The sequence below is a fragment of the Falco peregrinus genome, chromosome 5, assembly GCF_023634155.1.
Source record: "Falco peregrinus isolate bFalPer1 chromosome 5, bFalPer1.pri, whole genome shotgun sequence".
Taxonomy (NCBI): Eukaryota; Metazoa; Chordata; class Aves; order Falconiformes; family Falconidae; genus Falco; species Falco peregrinus.
In genome coordinates, this window is record NC_073725.1 from 92,800,596 (window position 1) to 92,818,249 (window position 17,654).

The 17,654-nt window shown below is 42.4% G+C and overlaps 1 protein-coding gene across 15 annotated transcripts in view; it reads right to left on the bottom strand.

Annotated features, from left to right (window-relative positions):
- The window catches only part of ITPR1 (inositol 1,4,5-trisphosphate receptor type 1), a 183,644-nt gene that overhangs the window by 95,023 nt on the left and 70,967 nt on the right, over positions 1–17,654 (bottom strand). For 9 of the 15 annotated variants that reach the window (XM_055806271.1, XM_055806270.1, XM_055806274.1 and 6 more), the window contains 16 exons: positions 17,196–17,356; positions 16,284–16,425; positions 15,749–15,907; positions 14,996–15,168; positions 14,616–14,735; positions 13,118–13,312; positions 10,565–10,816; positions 9,043–9,184; positions 7,884–8,037; positions 7,361–7,548; positions 5,719–5,857; positions 4,170–4,224; positions 2,504–2,669; positions 2,235–2,405; positions 1,211–1,276; positions 219–356 (listed from right to left, as the gene is read on the bottom strand). In XM_055806271.1, the coding sequence (XP_055662246.1) occupies positions 219–356; positions 1,211–1,276; positions 2,235–2,405; positions 2,504–2,669; positions 4,170–4,224; positions 5,719–5,857; positions 7,361–7,548; positions 7,884–8,037; positions 9,043–9,184; positions 10,565–10,816; positions 13,118–13,312; positions 14,616–14,735; positions 14,996–15,168; positions 15,749–15,907; positions 16,284–16,425; positions 17,196–17,356 (2,421 nt within the window). Of the gene's footprint in view, positions 1–218; positions 357–1,210; positions 1,277–2,234; positions 2,406–2,503; positions 2,670–4,165; positions 4,225–5,718; positions 5,858–7,360; positions 7,549–7,883; positions 8,038–9,042; positions 9,185–10,564; positions 10,817–13,117; positions 13,313–14,615; positions 14,736–14,995; positions 15,169–15,748; positions 15,908–16,283; positions 16,426–17,195; positions 17,357–17,654 lie in introns of all 15 variants that reach the window. The other 6 variants (XM_055806269.1, XM_055806281.1, XM_055806278.1 and 3 more) reach the window with 1 other exon arrangement.

A 17,654-nucleotide genomic window follows, 5' to 3' on the forward strand; every position in this document is an offset into this window, starting at 1 on the left:
ACACAGTGCATAACACTCTTTATTCAAAAGACTTAAAATAAAGCTCATATAAGCTCCCTGTTATTTTTGAAGCAGGGATATTTCCTAGACTATGATGCTTGGTAAAACAGCCTCCATGAATCCAATATAAAGGTAGAAGGTTTAGGAGGGTTCAGAGGAGGTAATAAAAGCCCGTCAACGTGACATGAAGCAAGGTGACAGCCGTACAGAAACTCAACCTTTTCGTAAGGGATCTGCAGCAGCTCCAGCACAACCGCATGAGCTCCCATGTTCCTCAGAAGTCGCTGCTGCTGCTTACGGCTCTTCCTGACTGAGGCACTTTCCTGAACACAGAGCTTGCTGAGCCGCAGCAGGATCTGCAGAAGAGACTTGCTTTAGAACCAAAACTCTGGGCTTTATTTCAGAGCATGCCAGGTGGCTGCCAGGGAGCAGCAACAGTGCAAAACAGATCTGCATGGACCAGACCAGGCAGCAACATCAGGTTTTGGGGTCTCGAGGAGAGGAGCTAAGGCCTGGTTGCTCCTGCAACATCAGCAGAGGTGCAGAAGGACCAAGCTGGAACCGAGAGCCATGGGGAAACACAGGAGTAGAAGGCAGCGATGGTGTGTCTGCTGCCTTCTTGACAGCCCTCGCCACCCCCCCAGGGACACAGCAGCCACTCGGCACAGGCAAGGGAAGCAGTTTACTGGCCGGGGCACCATCTGTGGCATCCCTGACTAGGGCTGGTCCTGCAGAATTCAGCCGGGTCAAGTGAACCCAGCAACGGGCTCCGCCATACAGAGCCACAGAAAGATCATTAGCACGCACCACACTGGTGCCAATGCATGGACTTTGTCTGGCATTTTTTTAAGTTAAACTTCAACAGCATGGTGGTTTTGAGTGCAAGGTACTTGGGTCAGGGCAAATTCAACAGCTCCTCCACTTGCTTACTTCCTTTGAAGCCTTTAACAATAATAATATTGTGTTACCATTGAAACAGCAGCAAAATGTCATGTTACTTGCTAATCCATTCTTAAGGAAAGAATACACGTGTCGTGTTTATTGTATTCCTGGCTTCTCATTCAAGTTGGGATATGTTATGACTCAGCAAATAGTTTCCACAATAGATGAGTGACTCAGACTTTCCCGAGTGCCTCCCTCTTAGTGCAGCTCTCCAGAGCTCTGTTACTCATTTACACTTCCATTTAACCACCAGGAAGCAAAGTTTTACCTCTTTTACTACACGGTAGTTGTAGCTGCTAGTACTTTCAGGCTTTTGGGACTTGCTGTGACCTTCCTGAGGATAAAAATCAGACAATTTATTAGTAGCTTATACTATTGCCTTCACGAAGGCTAGAATTACTGTTCTAGGACAGTACCCACTCTCTTCCTGGAAAGAAGCATCATCCAGTTTTTCTGACAGTCTTAGAAAAATACATGTAATTATCCTGTCAGTCACATTGACCTCTATAACATAAAATAAGGTGAGGGTAGGATGAATTTTAGAGACAGCAACCTCCTATCCTTTCCTTTGCTTGTCACATTCTCCCTGTAATCAAGTCTCTCCCAAAAAAAACCTTCTTACCTTCTCTCCCTCTCTACTATTATTGAGCTGTCATTGCACAGGTACCAAGAGATGCCTCACAATAATATGGATGAGAAGAGCAACAAGTAAATTATTTTTGTTTACTTCCAACAATAAATGTTCAGAACCCGGGGACTATTTCTTAAATTCTCTCATCCAGTCTTTTTCCATTCGATTGCAAATTATATAGAGCCAAGAAGTTTAATTAGTTCTAACCCGGATGCGCATGCCAGCAAAGTCCTGTATTATCGCGTACAAAGCACTCTTCTGTCACGTAATCACAGTGCCACGATTCAAAATACACCACTTGAAAAGCTCACAGCTCTGCCCTTACATTATTCGAGGTACCTTTGACCATACAAAACCCATGCAGTCTGTCAGTGCTGAGAGAACACAGCTCAGGAGCCAGAGCAAACCCAAATCAACTGCTCTGTTACAGCCTAAAGACGACATTTCAGTGGCTGCCAGTCCTGAGCAGTTTCTGCTGGAGACTAATTGCCACCAACTAGCTCAAGCTCTCCTCTTATCCTGTCTTAATCTAAAAGCAACACAGATAGCCTCAGCAGGCTATACGGTGTGTGGGAACGATAGGTTTTGGTCACATTTCTGGAAACAGTTCCATCATCACAAAAAATTAACACATGAATTCGTGCAAATGCAACCTAATTACCTCTTTTTTCTTGTGTTCATTTTCACCTTGCACTCCATCCATAGTCTCATCAGGTCCCTGGCCTTTGTATACCCAAAGCTCTGACTTTTCCACAATCGACCTCAGTTGGTCCAAATCTTGTTTTATCTGCTTGTAGTTGTCAACATCTTGGCTGGTAACAAGCAGTTGAACCTTACATGAATGCAATATGTTAGTTGCACAAAAGGATTGGTTTTAGCTGCAATACACACATTCAGATGAGAAACAACACTCTTAATGCACACACATACCTGCTTAAAAGCTTGAAGGACTTCTTGTCTCTGACTGAAGTGCCGGAAGAGCAGCTGAAGTGCTCCAGACACCAGGGGAGGATAATCGTGCATTGTCAAATGCAACAAAACTCTGAGAAACGTTCTGCCACCATGATCATCCAAATCCAGTGGCGTATTCTCCTCACTGAAAACAGAGTGCAGGAGTTAACTAGCATATGGGACTGATGTCCCTGCAGGTTCCTAAGTCCAGTCAGCAGTGGCAGGACATCTGCTCTCTTACTTTTAAATAAAAGGGAAATTCATCACACCAAGTGCTATCTTAAGACACACATGGGTTTTTGGTGTACTGCCTAATAGGGAGGCTATTCCAGAATCTCATTAGTCATGGCTCACTAAGCTTACATTAACCAATTTACATTTTTCAGGATCATACTATACCAAAATATCTGTCCCTCTGTCAGCCTCACCCTACTGCTCAAATAGTTCTTGCCCATTCCCGGCACTAACCTTCCTCGCCATTTATGAAATAAAATCCTCAGTAGCCAGGTTGCAATGCTAATTATGTCAAGCACTTGAAATGATTCTCTTTCCCCTGCACCTCTTTTCTGAGCATGAGCAATTCATGTTGTGGTTTGTTGGTGGTTTTTTGTTTTTGTTGGTTTTTTTTTCCCCTATGAGCCCCTCCTGAATCTTTTCCATATTCTACTTCCAACTTCCATTGAAAACTCTGGTTATTAATTCTATAAGCAAATCTCACTCTCCCTTTCTGCCTTCATTTAAGAAATCGGTTATCTTAGGTTTACAGAAAACAACTGCAGCTCTGAGCAGCTTAGGGACAAGCTCAAGTACTTGGAGGCTGCAGCTGACTTGCTGTCTTGTGGTTTAAGAAAGGATATAAGCTGCTCCAGAAGGAAGGCAGGCAAGGAAAGTACAGTTTGCTTGGCTCTGTCATGCATACAACTGGAAAGGAGACTGTAGCAAGTGTCAGTCTCCTCTCCCAAGTAACAAGTGACAGGACAAGAGGAAATGGCCTCAAGCTGCACCAGGTGAGGTTTAGGTTGGGTATTAGGAAAAATTTCTTCGCCAAAAGGGTGATTAAGCACTGGAACAGTCTACCCAGGGAAGCGGTGGGGTCACCATCCCTGGAGGTATTTAAAGGATGTGTAGATGTGGTGCTTAGGGACATGGCTTAGCGCAGCGCTGGGTTAATTGTTGGACCCGATCTTAAAAGGTCTTTTCCAACCTAAACAATTCTATGATTCTGTGTGCAAAAAAATTACAGAAATCCAAAAATTCAAAACCAAGATGACTAAAGATGACTACATATACATGTATCTCAGCAGAAGTCCTAATCCTTGCCTACATTAACTTTTCCACCTAAGATTTTACTGCAGCATTCCACTTGGATGCGCTAATCCCTCCAGCATGGCTTTCACCCACACAGCCTTCTCATGAAGACCCTTCTGCCTGAAGGATGCCTGTGTCCCTTATCTGGGGCTTTAAAATGCTGCATGAAAGGCATTTCAGGAAAACGAAGCCTAGGCAACTGTGGCAGCTGTTTCCAACCTTTTCCCAGTTACCACCTCACTTTCAACTGCAATCCCCACTCCTTGGGAGTCCGGAGGCCTGCAGCCTGGGAACTCCTGAGATACTCCTTGATTAGCACTAGTGAAGAGGTACTTTCCTTCCACCAAAGATCCCCTCAGCTTGTTCTTCAATATGTTCAAAGTCTAGGGCTCCTGTGAAAACAAACAAGACACATACATGTCAGAGTTGCACCAAAGATGTTTTTGCAGCCTAAAAACATTTTAAACAGCAAGTGGTGATGTAAGTGTGAGCAAGGGGGTCATAACAAGCTGAAAGGAACGCTGGGAGATTAGTGAAGCAACCTGCTAACATAACACATTAAATTAACCTGTTCTCAGCTCACAGATCAAATTCCATGATAATTTCAGCAACATCCAGGCCTGTTCCTCTCCTGCCTATTTTCAGATTGCAGCAGCATCACTCCAGGACACTGATGGGACCTGGTGTCATTCAGAGGGGTCATCCACAAGAAATGCCAAATCACATCCTTGGGAAGTTCTAAATCAATTCAGCAATGACAGCAATACCCCTATGGCTCAACAGACAAAAAGGTCTTTGCATTTTTCAGTGTAAGGTACATATTATCACATAGGCAATGACCAGTATTATCAAGTCAGAAAAATGGTAAAACAGACTTGGAGCTCTCAGTGTTTCATGAAGACCTGCAAAGGGAAATGGAAAGAGAGCATGGACATTTCACATCCTTGCAAAAAATGTTTACCTCTTCTTCCCAAGTTGAGCTCCCAGAAAGAGCTCTTGCTCTCCCCACCAGCCCAGCTTCGAAGGCCTTAGCACCACGGGGGGCTGCCGGACAGACAGCCCAAGGAAAAAGTAAATGCATCCCCTTTGAAGTGAGACAAAAAAAGAATAGTCTCCTCCCTTTGAAGACTTCACATCTAAACCACATTTTCCTTAGCTTTCTCCGTTGCATCTAGTCATACAGTCCCCAAATCGAGGAAAAAAACCTGTTTGATGCCTAATAAGCCCGCTTCTGAAGTCTAGTTATTCCTTAACAGTACGGGTCCTAGCTATAGGACACTTTTCCCCCTGGAAAGTGATACAGCAATTGACAACACCCCATCTAGCCAGCCCGCTAACTACCCTGCTTACAGCTAAGAACACTGGACATGACAAGCTCCTCAACAGCTTACTTTCATATCCCTGTCTAGCAGCACTAACATAGACACCTCCAGATGTCCTGCCTTCCTACAATGCCTTTGGAAAAGAGAAATTTGAGTGAGTCGAGACATCAGGCTGGGGGAAGGGACAAAGGAAATCACGTTACTTTGGGGACCCTTTTCCTTCACCCAGAAATATTAACAGAAAAGATTTCATTTGAGGTTGACGATAGATCACACATGATAGTGGGTTTTTTTCAAGTTTTCTTTAAAGAAAGCATCTCAGGCTCTTGGTCACACTTAACACACGGAAACAAGTAGGAGGAAGTACAAATAAATCCTGGGGTTTCTTTGGAGTACATGGAAATGATCCCTACTCCATTATTCCCACTGCTAACAGAGTACTCTGCTTCAGTGGGGCCACTCATATGCCAAAGCAAGAACCTGAATCAGTTATCCAATTAGCACCTTTGAGATTCAAGAGTCTTCTCAAACCCACACAAACTCATTCTTTGCAAAATAACTAACCTGGTACGTTAGCTGGCATTTCTTGACTACTGCTTCCAGTGGGTGATTCAGACATCTGGGCATTGCTTTCATCAAATTCATGTTTAAATATACAAAGTAGGCAGGAGATTCTGTAGTCCAATCTCACATTCAAAATAAACTGATGAGAGAGAAGTGAAAATGTTGAAATAACCTGCCTGTTTCCAGCTTATGTACAATTTACACATAATGCAGTGCTACCAACATGCAAGACCAACATAGTAAAGATGTGGATTTAATGTAGAAAAGAGGTACAAAAATGTTTTCTTAAAAATCCCCCAAATTCAGTAATTTTTTTCAGTGATTTCAACGAGCATACAAGCACACACAGAACAATAAATGCTTATGAGTAAAAGATTTTGGCAGAGTTTTGATCCCTCGTTACTGCCTGATGCAGGCACCATCACGCCGCCCCCCAGGAAAGGAAAGCAGCACTTGATCTCTGTACTGAAATCAGCAGGAATCTGACAGATCAGCACTGCTGCCCCCCCCCCCCCCCCCCCCCCCCCCCCCCCCCCCCCCAGTGCTGCCTCCAGGGCCCTGTGGCAGAGGAGCCTCGCAAGCCACAAGTGCAGCATCGCGGCTGCCGCACAACAGCAGCCAGTGCCAGCAAGACCCTTGGCGCAGCAGACACCACCTTCGTGGTGGTCCTCCTCCCTCTTGAAGAAAGAAGTACAATGCAAAGAGCACTCACAGTTCTCTCAGATTTAGGGGAAAATGCTTAATGCCAGTTTTACTAGACCATGGTAACAGGGGGAATACTGGCACACTAAAATATCCCGTTGCATATGCCAGGCCACAAGAGAAGTTCTAGCTTTAACTAAAATTAGCAACGGTGGAAGCGAAGTGAATCAAGCCTCCCCTACGTGCTGCATCTGCTGTTGAGGGGAAGGGCAGAACCTCAACCCCAGCTATGTGCGAAGCCTCCCACGGGGGCACGGGGAAGGTACACTGTAGCTTTCCTGCTGCTTCACATACTTTCGCCCACAAGGCTATTGCAGCCTTCTGGCCTCCATGAACTTGCCCGTGAAGCCACCAAACAGAAAAGGGACTCCTACACCGAGGGAGGGACGATGGATTTCAGTGCAGTAATTCAGCAGTAATACCTAGATCAAGGCAGAGCTGTGGAAATGGAGAAGGCTTTTCTCTTTGTGCCCCAAAGACTTTGGAGTGGACAAGAGAGAAAAGCCAGACAGAGATGGAAAAGACGGCAAGGCTGGCAAACGTGCACACTTAAACATTTCAGGCTGATGGCTGTACGAAGAGGAGTCTCAAGTATCTCCCCCTTCCTTGGGACACTTAACAAGATGGCCCTGCAGACTCAAAGAAATTACTAAGACAGTAAGGTAGAAAATGAGTGCTCCACTTCAGCAAGTCAGCTACTTACAAATCACTGTTAAATATGCAGCTGTCTACCACAAACTCATTTCTTTTAAATTGTTTCAGTAATGGCATAATATTGTCATATGCAAGTTGAGTGCTGCAAGCCTGGAAAAGTCACCCTTGCAGTGCTTTACCAGTTCAAGAAGCACACAGGAGGCAGAAATTAATTAAAAGGCAGCACGGCACTATATTAATGCCTAAAGCCAGCATGTGATGCTACATCACTTTGTGTTGCTAGTACCTGAAGTATTTCAATGATCTTCAGCTTTGTGTCCATGACCAGGATGTCCTCCTTCTCTGGTTCGCTCTGCTTGACATTACCCTCAGGAGCAGCAGCAAGTGGAGTCATGGGCAAGAACCCACCGCCTCTGAGCACCACCTGGGTCATCAGCTCACCGACTCCATGGATGGACCTCATCACATTGCTCCCTTCAGAGAGGTAGGTAAACAGGTAAGGTTATGATGGTGTGATGGGACTGCATTAACAGGACAAGGACCCTTCACCTCCTACAAGGAGAAACTGTCTCAACACTAAACAAGGCCAGGCGGACATCTAAATCCCTGGAACAGATGGAAGCCAACTGAAGCACTTGCAGTACTTGCAGAAACCCCCTGCCCTCTCCCTCAGTCATTGTAGGCACGACTCAGGTTTACAACCAAGCCGTGGACAGAAAGAAAAAGATTTTAAACCCACACAGATATTCTGAGATGAAGTAGAAACTATCAAAGAGCGATCTGTTGTGCCAATCATTTTTCAGCCTTACCTTTACTTTCCTCGCCTTTTGCCATCTTGGTAATAGGGAAGATGGTAGTGATGTGCACACAGTCTAATATAGCAAGGAGGATTTTGGTTAGCCTGAGGAGGTCACAGAAGTTGTAGAAACCAAAATATATCAGATTTCTGGCTAAGTTAACAACCTACCAAAATAACAATAATAAAAAGCCCAATTAATACTAAACACTTTACTACCACAATCAAGTTGTCTTTACACAATGAAAAATTCAAGAACCTGGCTGTGAGTCATATTCTTATCGTAATACCCTGTAATACCCTGTAAGACTGTATACTTCTGCATTTTATCAGAAAGTTTTCTACTTGCTACAGATACTGCAATGCTTGGAGTTAACAGTATCTGCAATTTGTATTCTATAGCTACAAATTATACCATTTTTATCTCATTACAGAAAAGGTTAGATAGGTCAAAACTAAAGGGAATGTACCGATGCTTTTTATGGTTTTGTCTTAACCAAAAAAGAAATAAAAAAAATCACACATATAAAGCTTAACGCTACCAAGTTATAAAGTTTCACCACTAGTCCTCCACATGCACTGCTTCAAGATCCACACATAATATTACATATAATGGGTCTACATTAAATATTTGCATTATCTGAAGTATATTCCCTCAAATACCTTGTGGGTTTTTTAAAAGAAATATCACTTTTTCTTACATTGATGGTTATTTAGGGAATACTATTGCATGGACTTGCTACATTTTACTTGCACAGACTATTTTAACAGGTCAGTAAGTCACAGGACACTGTACCATTCTCTTCATGAGTAATACTGTAAGCTCTAGAGACTATCTGTGCATGCAGACACAGCATTTAGTGTTTGAGACTATTCATTCCAGTAAAGCTTGACTTTGCAATAACACTCAGAGCACAAAAAGTAAACAAGGCTGCTGCAAATCTAAGACATAAGCTCACATTCAGTAACTATTATTTCAAGAACCAACATTGCAAACTAACAGACTTCACTGGGGTTGCTTGCATGAAAAGAGAGGACTACAGTGGGAAGGTGGAGCCTGCTGAGGCTCAGCACTCACTAAATACTTGCCAAACTACCTGGTGTTGAAAAAAGTACCAACATTCCACAAAAAAAAATTAAATAAAAGGATAAAATCAGAACTGGATAACTACCTCAAAAGTGAGCTTATTTTTCTCTTTATCAGAGAAAGGGAACCTCTGACACACCACATCTCTTAAATATTCCTCTACAAATTCCATTGTTTGTGCAAATCTCTCCTTAATTTCATCTTTGGAAGTTCCACTGCTATCATAGCTGAAGAGGAAAAAAAAAACAAAACAAAAAACAAAACAAAACACAAAACTTAGCATGCAAATACACAGGGCTCTTTTCCCCCGATACAATTTTTCACTGGTTTGTCAAAATCTAAGAAAAGTTACAAGCTGTTAAATAATTTATCCAAACGAGGGAGTCAGGAAGCTGACACCATAATTTCCTGGCTTTTGCCATTTTATCCCATATGCTCATTTTGCACTATTTAAAAATGTCTGAGGAAAACAAAAAAAGAGAATTTTGTCCCAATAAATAAAAAAAGAAACCCTTATTATTTTAGTGGAAACAATGACAAGCTATGTACAGCAATAAGGAGAACGGATGTGGCCAACAGATGCTGACTGCAGATGCTATTTTTCCTCCAAATAAAAACAATATATATGCAAAGTAGATATTAATTTTTATTAATACAAATTCTGTTTGTTTCTCAGCATGTGCAGAAAGCATTTGAAAAAGACAGTCCCCACCACCTTCCACTAACTACTTTTGTTTTCCTGTTTGATCACGTATCACTGTTCAGCCTCTGCCAGAGCTGGAGCAATTTGTTTTTCTCTTTTGGCATTTGAAGTTGAATATGATCTACTGTATCTCTCTCAGCAAAGAAAACTAGGCTAGCAAGGAGGAAAGGGAGGGGAAAAACGAGAAACCACTAAACATCAGTACTAATACAAGACTCAAATTCCTAACATTTAACACCCATTTTAAGTGATCATTTTCTCCAACTGAACAAATTGAGTTCTGAGCAGTGAAGTACTATAAATCTTAAGTAATTTGTACTGTACAGAGTTAATACAAGCCTACTGTCAAGGAATCACATCCCCAGTCTAGCTGTGGTTTCGTATAGGTTTTTCACCACTATATCTAAGTATTTTCTACTGGAGGTTAAGGAAAGCGACTGTTTCCAGTGCATTACTTTTTGCAGTGTCTTTCCCCTTGTTTTTGCTTTTGATTGGGCAAGCTACCACACAGACAATCTGCCCTGCAGAGTTGATACTCTAATCAAATAAGGCAGGACGAAAAATAAGATAGTCCTCCCTTGCTTTTGCTCCCCAGGGCTAGGTCACTTGTCACATCACCCAAATCAGAGACAGACCATCACTGTGATCACTCTGCATTTTGGAGATAAAACCCCACGGCCTCACAGCTTCCACCACGCACACACAGGAAGGTTATTTTGTTGTCAGGAAGGTTCTGTCCAGCAAACAGTACAGGCATGAAACTAGGGGTTTGAATACATTATGGTTGGGGATTTTTAAACAGAAACAGTCTAAATAATGCATGAGTTTAGGATTGATCTGGTTTTGTTTTAATAATCAAGAGTGATGTAATTTCCTTTCCCACACCATTCCAGCAAGTACTTACTCATCAATAGCAATTTCAGAAGGTATTTCAGACCACAGGCGAGCATACTTCACTGGTGTTACTTGTTCTTGGGGGTCACGATCAACATGCATATGAAGCATTAGCCGGCAGAAAGATGCTCTCAGATCATATGGCAAGTTTTCATCAGACATGCAACGGAGAATGAGGTCCACATCCAGCTGGCCAGATATTTCATTTATGGCCAAGTACTGTCGATCAAGGCACATTCTAGCAAAGAGGTTTAGCTGGTATCTTCAGGGGAAAAAATAAAAAAAAAAAATACATCAACAGCTTACACTAATTTTCAGAAATGTCCACTGGGTACAGTACTGATATACTCTTATGTATTAACAGAATGATTCTTTTATTTTCAGTAATATAGCCAATACTTACTATGGGAAGAACAACATACTTATCAAACACTACTAAAAGGTGACAGTGGAAAAATAGAATAAAAGGAGTCATCGTATTTGCCTGAGAGTTTCACAGAATTAAGTAACACTGTTTATGAAAGCTACAGAAGGATCCAAGGAATACTTAAGGCAGCTCAGCCTAAATACTGTAGAAGACTAAACAATTTTTACTGATGCTGAAGCCACAATTGTTCACTGAGGCAACAACATAGATGGACTACAGAATCATTAAAAATTAGGTACCTGATCAAACAGCTGCTGAGCTCTGCTCCCTCCAGTGAAAGAATTGGTAGAGAAAAACTAAATTTAACTCCTAAACTTTTCAGTCCATAAACTGAAAGCAAGCAACTGGCATTTAAGTCATGCACATCCAACAGACTGACAATCAACCTTTAGTCACAAAGCACATGTCCAATATTCATGAGCATTCAGACAGGCTTGTGTTGAATAGCGTCAGCTTGAGGTTTCCTAAAGAAACGAACATTTAATTGAAAGCATGTTCCTTTTCATTCTCAGCACCCCTCGTGGGAATTTGACCAAATTGTATCCTAAACCCTTGTTCTAAGCACATTCATGAGTCTACAATGTAGACTAAAATTAATTAATGCTATCAGTTTTAATTAAAAACAAGCGCAAGAAAAATCTATTTTGAAAGCATATACAAATTTTTAAAATATATACAAGAGGTCTCCTTCTGAGCTTAGTCCTACAATAGGCTCAAATAAAAACATGTATTAAGAAGTCTACTGCAAGACCCATTTCAATGGAAGAGGTAGTGCAAAGTATGATAGCTATTAAAAAAAATATCTAGTTGTACTTTCTGTATCACCACAACTGAGTCCATCAAAGTACTCATAGAAGTTTATAACCCAGACACAGGAATTTGGTCTGGGCTGAAACCTGATCTTACACTATGCCAAGAACTTGGTGTCTTGTCAAGTCATCTGGAAACATCGCTTCACATTAGAAACTGCTAAAAGCATAGCTTAAGCCGTACAAAAGAGCACTGCACATCAATCAAACCGTTTTCATAACTTCATACATTGTTCTGCCGAGAACTACAGGATCACTAAAGGCTTTCAGCTTAGAGAGCAATTTAGAAGGCAGGGAGAACAGTGACCTCTTTAAATTCAAAAGCAAAGCCATCTGCATGGTCAAATCCTGTTCTTCCTGCAAGCAGCTGTTCACCCCAACTACGCCTGAATACAGGTAACCTAAAGGGTTAACATACAGGCTCCCCCAGAACACACATATGGGGAACTCAGGCAGAAATCCAGGCGTTAATGCTGTGCAAATTTGAGGCACTCTAAACCTCAATTACATTTTTTCTTTTTAATCAGTTTAAACTTGCTCATGCAGATAACAGCACCCTGGCTGTGTCCGAAGCAGCGTGGCCAGCAGGAGAGGGCAGCGCCCGTCCCCCTGCGCTGGGCGCTGGTGCAGCCGCCCCTCGGAGCCGGGGCTCAGGTTTGGGCCCCTCAGCCCCAGCCAGACCCTGAGGGGCTGGAGCGTGTCCAGAGCCGGGCAGGGGCTGGGGCACAAGGCTGAGGGGGGGCGGGGGGAGCTGGGGGGGTTCAGCCTGGAGAGGAAGGGCTGGGGGGGCTGATCGCTCTCTGCAGATGCCCCACAGCGGGGTAGGGGTGTGTGTGTCTGTCCGTCTCTTCTCCCAGGTGACAAGCAGCAAGACAGGAGGGAACAGCCTCAAGTTACTCTTGGGATGTTTCGATTAGATATTAGGAAAAATTTCTTCACCAAGAGGGTGGTCAAGCACTGGCACAGGTTGTCCAGGGAGGTGGTGGGGGTCCCAACCCCGGCGGTATTTAAAAAGACGTGTATATGTGGCGCTTAGGGACAAGGGTTAGCAGTGGGCTTTGGCATGCTGGGTTAACGGTTGGACTCTATGATCTGAAAGATCTTTTCCAACCTAAACGATCCTATGATTCTATAATTGAACTTCTCACCACAAATAACTTTGTGCTTTTAGTTCTCATTCCAAAGGGACTTCATCCAAGATTCCAACAGCTATTTTGTCCACAAAACCAGCATCCTTTCCCCCAGACCAGCTACAGCCTATATACCAAAGGCTTCTCCCGGCAGCCTTAACGGACTTTGCTAGCCAACTACTGCACGTGCTGTTAACCTGTAGTAGCTGAGCACGTCCCGATCTTCCTTCTGCCCTTCCTTAGCATCTTGAGCCAACTCTCTGATACTCTTACTGCGGATCTCCTTGTTACTGTCTCTCCAGAACAACCACACTTCTTCCTCATCTTCTCCAACTTCCAAAGCATTTTCTCCACTTGCCACTTCTTCAAACTCAAATCGAGAGAGGACCAGCCTGCCAGAAGGAAGTTAGGTTATATTGCAAACTGCCAAGACCCACGCAGATCTTTTAGAGCATTTCTTTTAAGACACTTGCTAAAATGTACTGGTGATACAAAAGTAATTAACTTTATGATCTCATCTGCATTCAGAAAACACAAATTTTAACTTGCAACTGTGCAAAGTAAAAGTGGAGTATCTTACTCTTTCAGCAATAGTGGTCTACTACATAAATTTTCTGTGTTTTGATAATAAAAGCATTAGGTTAGAATGAATTTAGATTATGAGCTTTCCACTCAGCCTTTAAAAAAGTCAGTATTTCAGCTCCATTCAATTGATGATGATAAAGAAACAAGGAAGTTAAAGGCATGTCTAACTGACTTTCAAAAACACCTTTACAGGAAAACTGGTTCAAAGGCCTTTCAACAGACTAAGAAAGGATTTGATAAAACAAAAATTATCTCAAAATCAGTTAGTTCTTTTTCCCATAAATGCCAGGTGGATGAGAATTTTTTTTTGATTACGTGCCAAAATAACTAGAAACAAATCAGCTACTGAAACTAAAAAAGCTTGGGGACTTTTAGCTTTTCAGGAAAAAAAAAGATCATACATATGAAAAAAAGACAAATTAAACACACCAGAGTAATAACAAATAAGTGATGTAACAACTTTAAGTGCTGGTGGAAATAAACACAGTTTTACAATTTCACGAGAAGAATTAAATGCGCAAGAAAACTCTCTTCCATTTTGTTTTAAATACCACCTGACTAAGATCTGCTTCCCGTCTACAGTACCTTGTTTATGGTAACTATGCCATGTTCTTCATATCAAATAAACCCATCTTTATGACAGACGGTTGGGATGTGGTGCCTGCTGTGGGTACCTGCAATGGCAGGGCAGTGCTGAGGGCTGGGGACCAGACTCCTCACCGCAGCAGCAGCAACGGGCGAGCACCAGCCCCTGCCGCGCCGCAGGCTGAGCTCGGTGGGCACAGCCAGGAAGCACGCGCTCGCTTCCGGCAGCTGATGGAGCAATGTCTGAAGCCCAGAGCAGGATCAGGCCCACGGGACCCTGCGCACCTTCCTGCAGTCTGTCTACTTTGATCAAGCCTGAGATATCTTGAAAGATTCCTCTGGCTGCAGGACTGAGAATGCATATGGCAGGTGTCTGCTGTCACCAATACCCATCTCCTGTGTATCTGAAGAGGACCCCACACATACTCAATTGCTTTCTCTAGACGTGCCAGCAGTGCTCTCAGCTTTGAATCACCTTCCTTCTGTTTCACGCTAGGAAAACCATCTTTAAAGGCATTAACTTACTTGGTTTCAATGAGAATGTCTGCATTTGCTGGATTCAGCACAGCTTTACAAATCAGCTCCTGTGTCACTGGAATAGACTTGTTCATGGAAACGCACAGATCCGAGAGGTAATCCAAAAACCTGTTGGAAAACGTGCGCCAAAAGGGTATCAATCATTGTTGAGATCTAGACTGAAGCAATCTACATCTCAGAAAGAAAACATTCAGAGCTCCATTTTAACATTGCAGAGCGAGACGGTTGCCTGAGGGGGAAGCTATAGCGTGTGCCAAAATAGAAGTGAACTAGCTGTGGTTCCTTACTAGCAAGTTGGCAGGTACAGATTTTTCTCAGAAGGTTAACAGGAAAAGGGTAATCATACATTCAAAAAATGCAGATCTCACCTGGGCTCCCTATTTTTCCTCACGAGACTAACAAACGTGTCGATCTCAGCAGCTGTGATATGCTTCTCCAAGAGCTTGCGATTGTTATGAAGCAGTGCTGTAATAGTGTCCTCGGCCAAAACATCGTAGCCAATTTGCTTCTGCATGAAGCCAAACTGCTTTGCAATGTATTCCTTCAAAACACAGAGGGAAGGAGGAAGGTGTTGCAATTAATCCACAGAACTTAAGAAAATGATTGATGACAGAAAACAGTTAGATGTTTGTCAATATCAACGTGCCAAGAAGCAAACTCAACTAGATTCAAATTGTTCTTTTGAAAGAAAGCAAGTGATGACACAACCTTAACCTCTCGCCCTCCCCGGCTAGAAACCACACCAAGGCATTTATCCTTATCTGGTAAGAGTCTTTTTTTAATAATTGCAACAAAAAACGAACAGCCTTAATTCACAGGCCACCTTTCAGTGGAGCTTATAGAGTGCAACAGTGAAGACAATCTTCCAATTCACCTGGATTTGACAGTTAGCAATTCCATGGTTTTCTTAAATTCCCCTTAGAACTGGTACCAATTACACCGCATATAGTGTCTGGTAGAGATGAAAAATGCCAGATAGAGTACAACTGAGCAATTCAAAAGTCTCTTGCTGACTGCACAACCACAGCACAGCAGAGTTTAATTAATGGGACACAGCTTTTATTTTTGGGGAGCACGGGAACAATGTTAGTGCCATTGAAATCTAAAGATGTATTTCAAACCTGATTCTTTCTGTAATCCTGCTGAGAGTGTCTCAGGACTCGGTAGCAAAGCCGACATATGTGTCTGAAAGGAGCATGACGCTGGTCTCCGAGCTCCTCCAGCCGCAACATCGGGCCATCACCACTGTCTGTAAATGGTGCTTGCAACAACTTGAAAATCTATGGATTTATTAAAAAACAAAGACAAAATCCCATGAGACACTGCCTTCACCTGATTAAAATAAGTGTAAAAGTTATTAAAATAAGTGTAAAAGTGTCAGAGTCTTTAAATTTCTAAAAGGTGCATCAGAAATACAATATAGTTCTCAAGTTTCATGGCCACAGAGTAGGCTGGACAGAAGATATTGTTGATGACCTTTATTTAACACCACATTCTGCAATTTTTTCTTATAGCAACGTAAAGCCTACAGTCTACCACCAACAGCCTGCTAAAAGCTAGAAACTCAAAGGATCTTTTGGTCCCAATAATTTGGCCAGGTTCTCTTTTTCTCACAACCCTTCCTGTAGACAGAGTTTAGAAAAAAATGCAGCCTACCTGCTTTAGAATATTCTGTTCTCTCATCAGTTTTTGCCGTTCCCTATTAGGTTTAGAAAATACCACTTCAAGGACATCTTGGCCAGAGTTAGTTCCACCAGTAACAAAGTAGACCAAATCCTCCAACAATTTGGTAACAGATCTATAGGAAAGCCAGAGGTTGTTAATACAAGAATACAAATTCTAACTGTTAAAAGAACAATGTCAGTGTAAGTTTACATAGATTTCAAAATGCTAAGTTAAAAAAAAAGATCAATTAGAGACTGACTCAGATGCTCAATAAAGCACAAAGGTTTGTACAGAACTTAAAATTAGGAACTAACGCTCCCTATTGCTGTAGCCTCACCGTCTAATAGCTAGAACACAACAGCAGTGCAACAGTGATACCACTTTATGGTAACTATACACTCGCCAAGTTATACTTGGCAGTTACGATAATCTCTCGCAAGGCCAGATAAAATACATCAGCTATAGAAGCACATGGGCCCTTACGCGGTCTTACACAGCCGACTCTGCGCTCTTATTGTGTGGCCACGTACTTTTCACAGACATGGTCAGAGGATTTGCAAGAAGTCATATGTTCAGTCTTCACAAGATGGATTATGAATTCCCACACTCAAATTGCAAAGCCCATCAAAAAGGTATGCTGTGGATTATTCCTCCAAGTTCACAACAACAGTTCTCATGCTCTCACTTCACAGAGCAACGAGGAGGGCTTGACAGAACCGGCTTGAGAACCTCCACTATGGACACGTCAACAATAAAGCTATCAGCTTTTATTTTGTTTTAAATCTCATCAAGGAGGAAACAAAATCCCTCTTCCGAAGATACCATACATAGATTAAATTTTCCAAGAAACGGTTACTGAGTAAAGGAAACTACATTATCTGAACCAAATTCTTGTTTCCTTACCTTCTTTCATTCTGGGTTATTGTTCCCTTTTCCAACTTGCCAGCAATGGAACCTAAAACCTTACTTGCATCATTTGCAAAATCCAAGTCCCGAACCTCTGCAGGGGAAACTGGTACTATAGCAAAAGCTTCTTTGTCCTCTTTCACTGGAGAGGTACCAATCTGAAACCCAGAGAAGTTCTATCATCAAATAGGCAGAAAACAAAGTAGCAATTCATACACTCAGTGACAACAAAACAGAAGAAAAGCCACGCTCCACTTAGTATGAGTCTACTGATGAAGCCAAACTCTGAGAACAGTACCACTCTGTGTAAGCTCAAAGCTGCTCCTAAATCTAGAGAAACATCAGGTAAGATTGAAAAATGCTGCTGTAAACAGTGGGAAAATAAAGTTCTCCTCATGATGACTGTGGTAGAAAGTGAACAGCATAACTGGTAGAGACTAGGTTTTCATGGTAGTT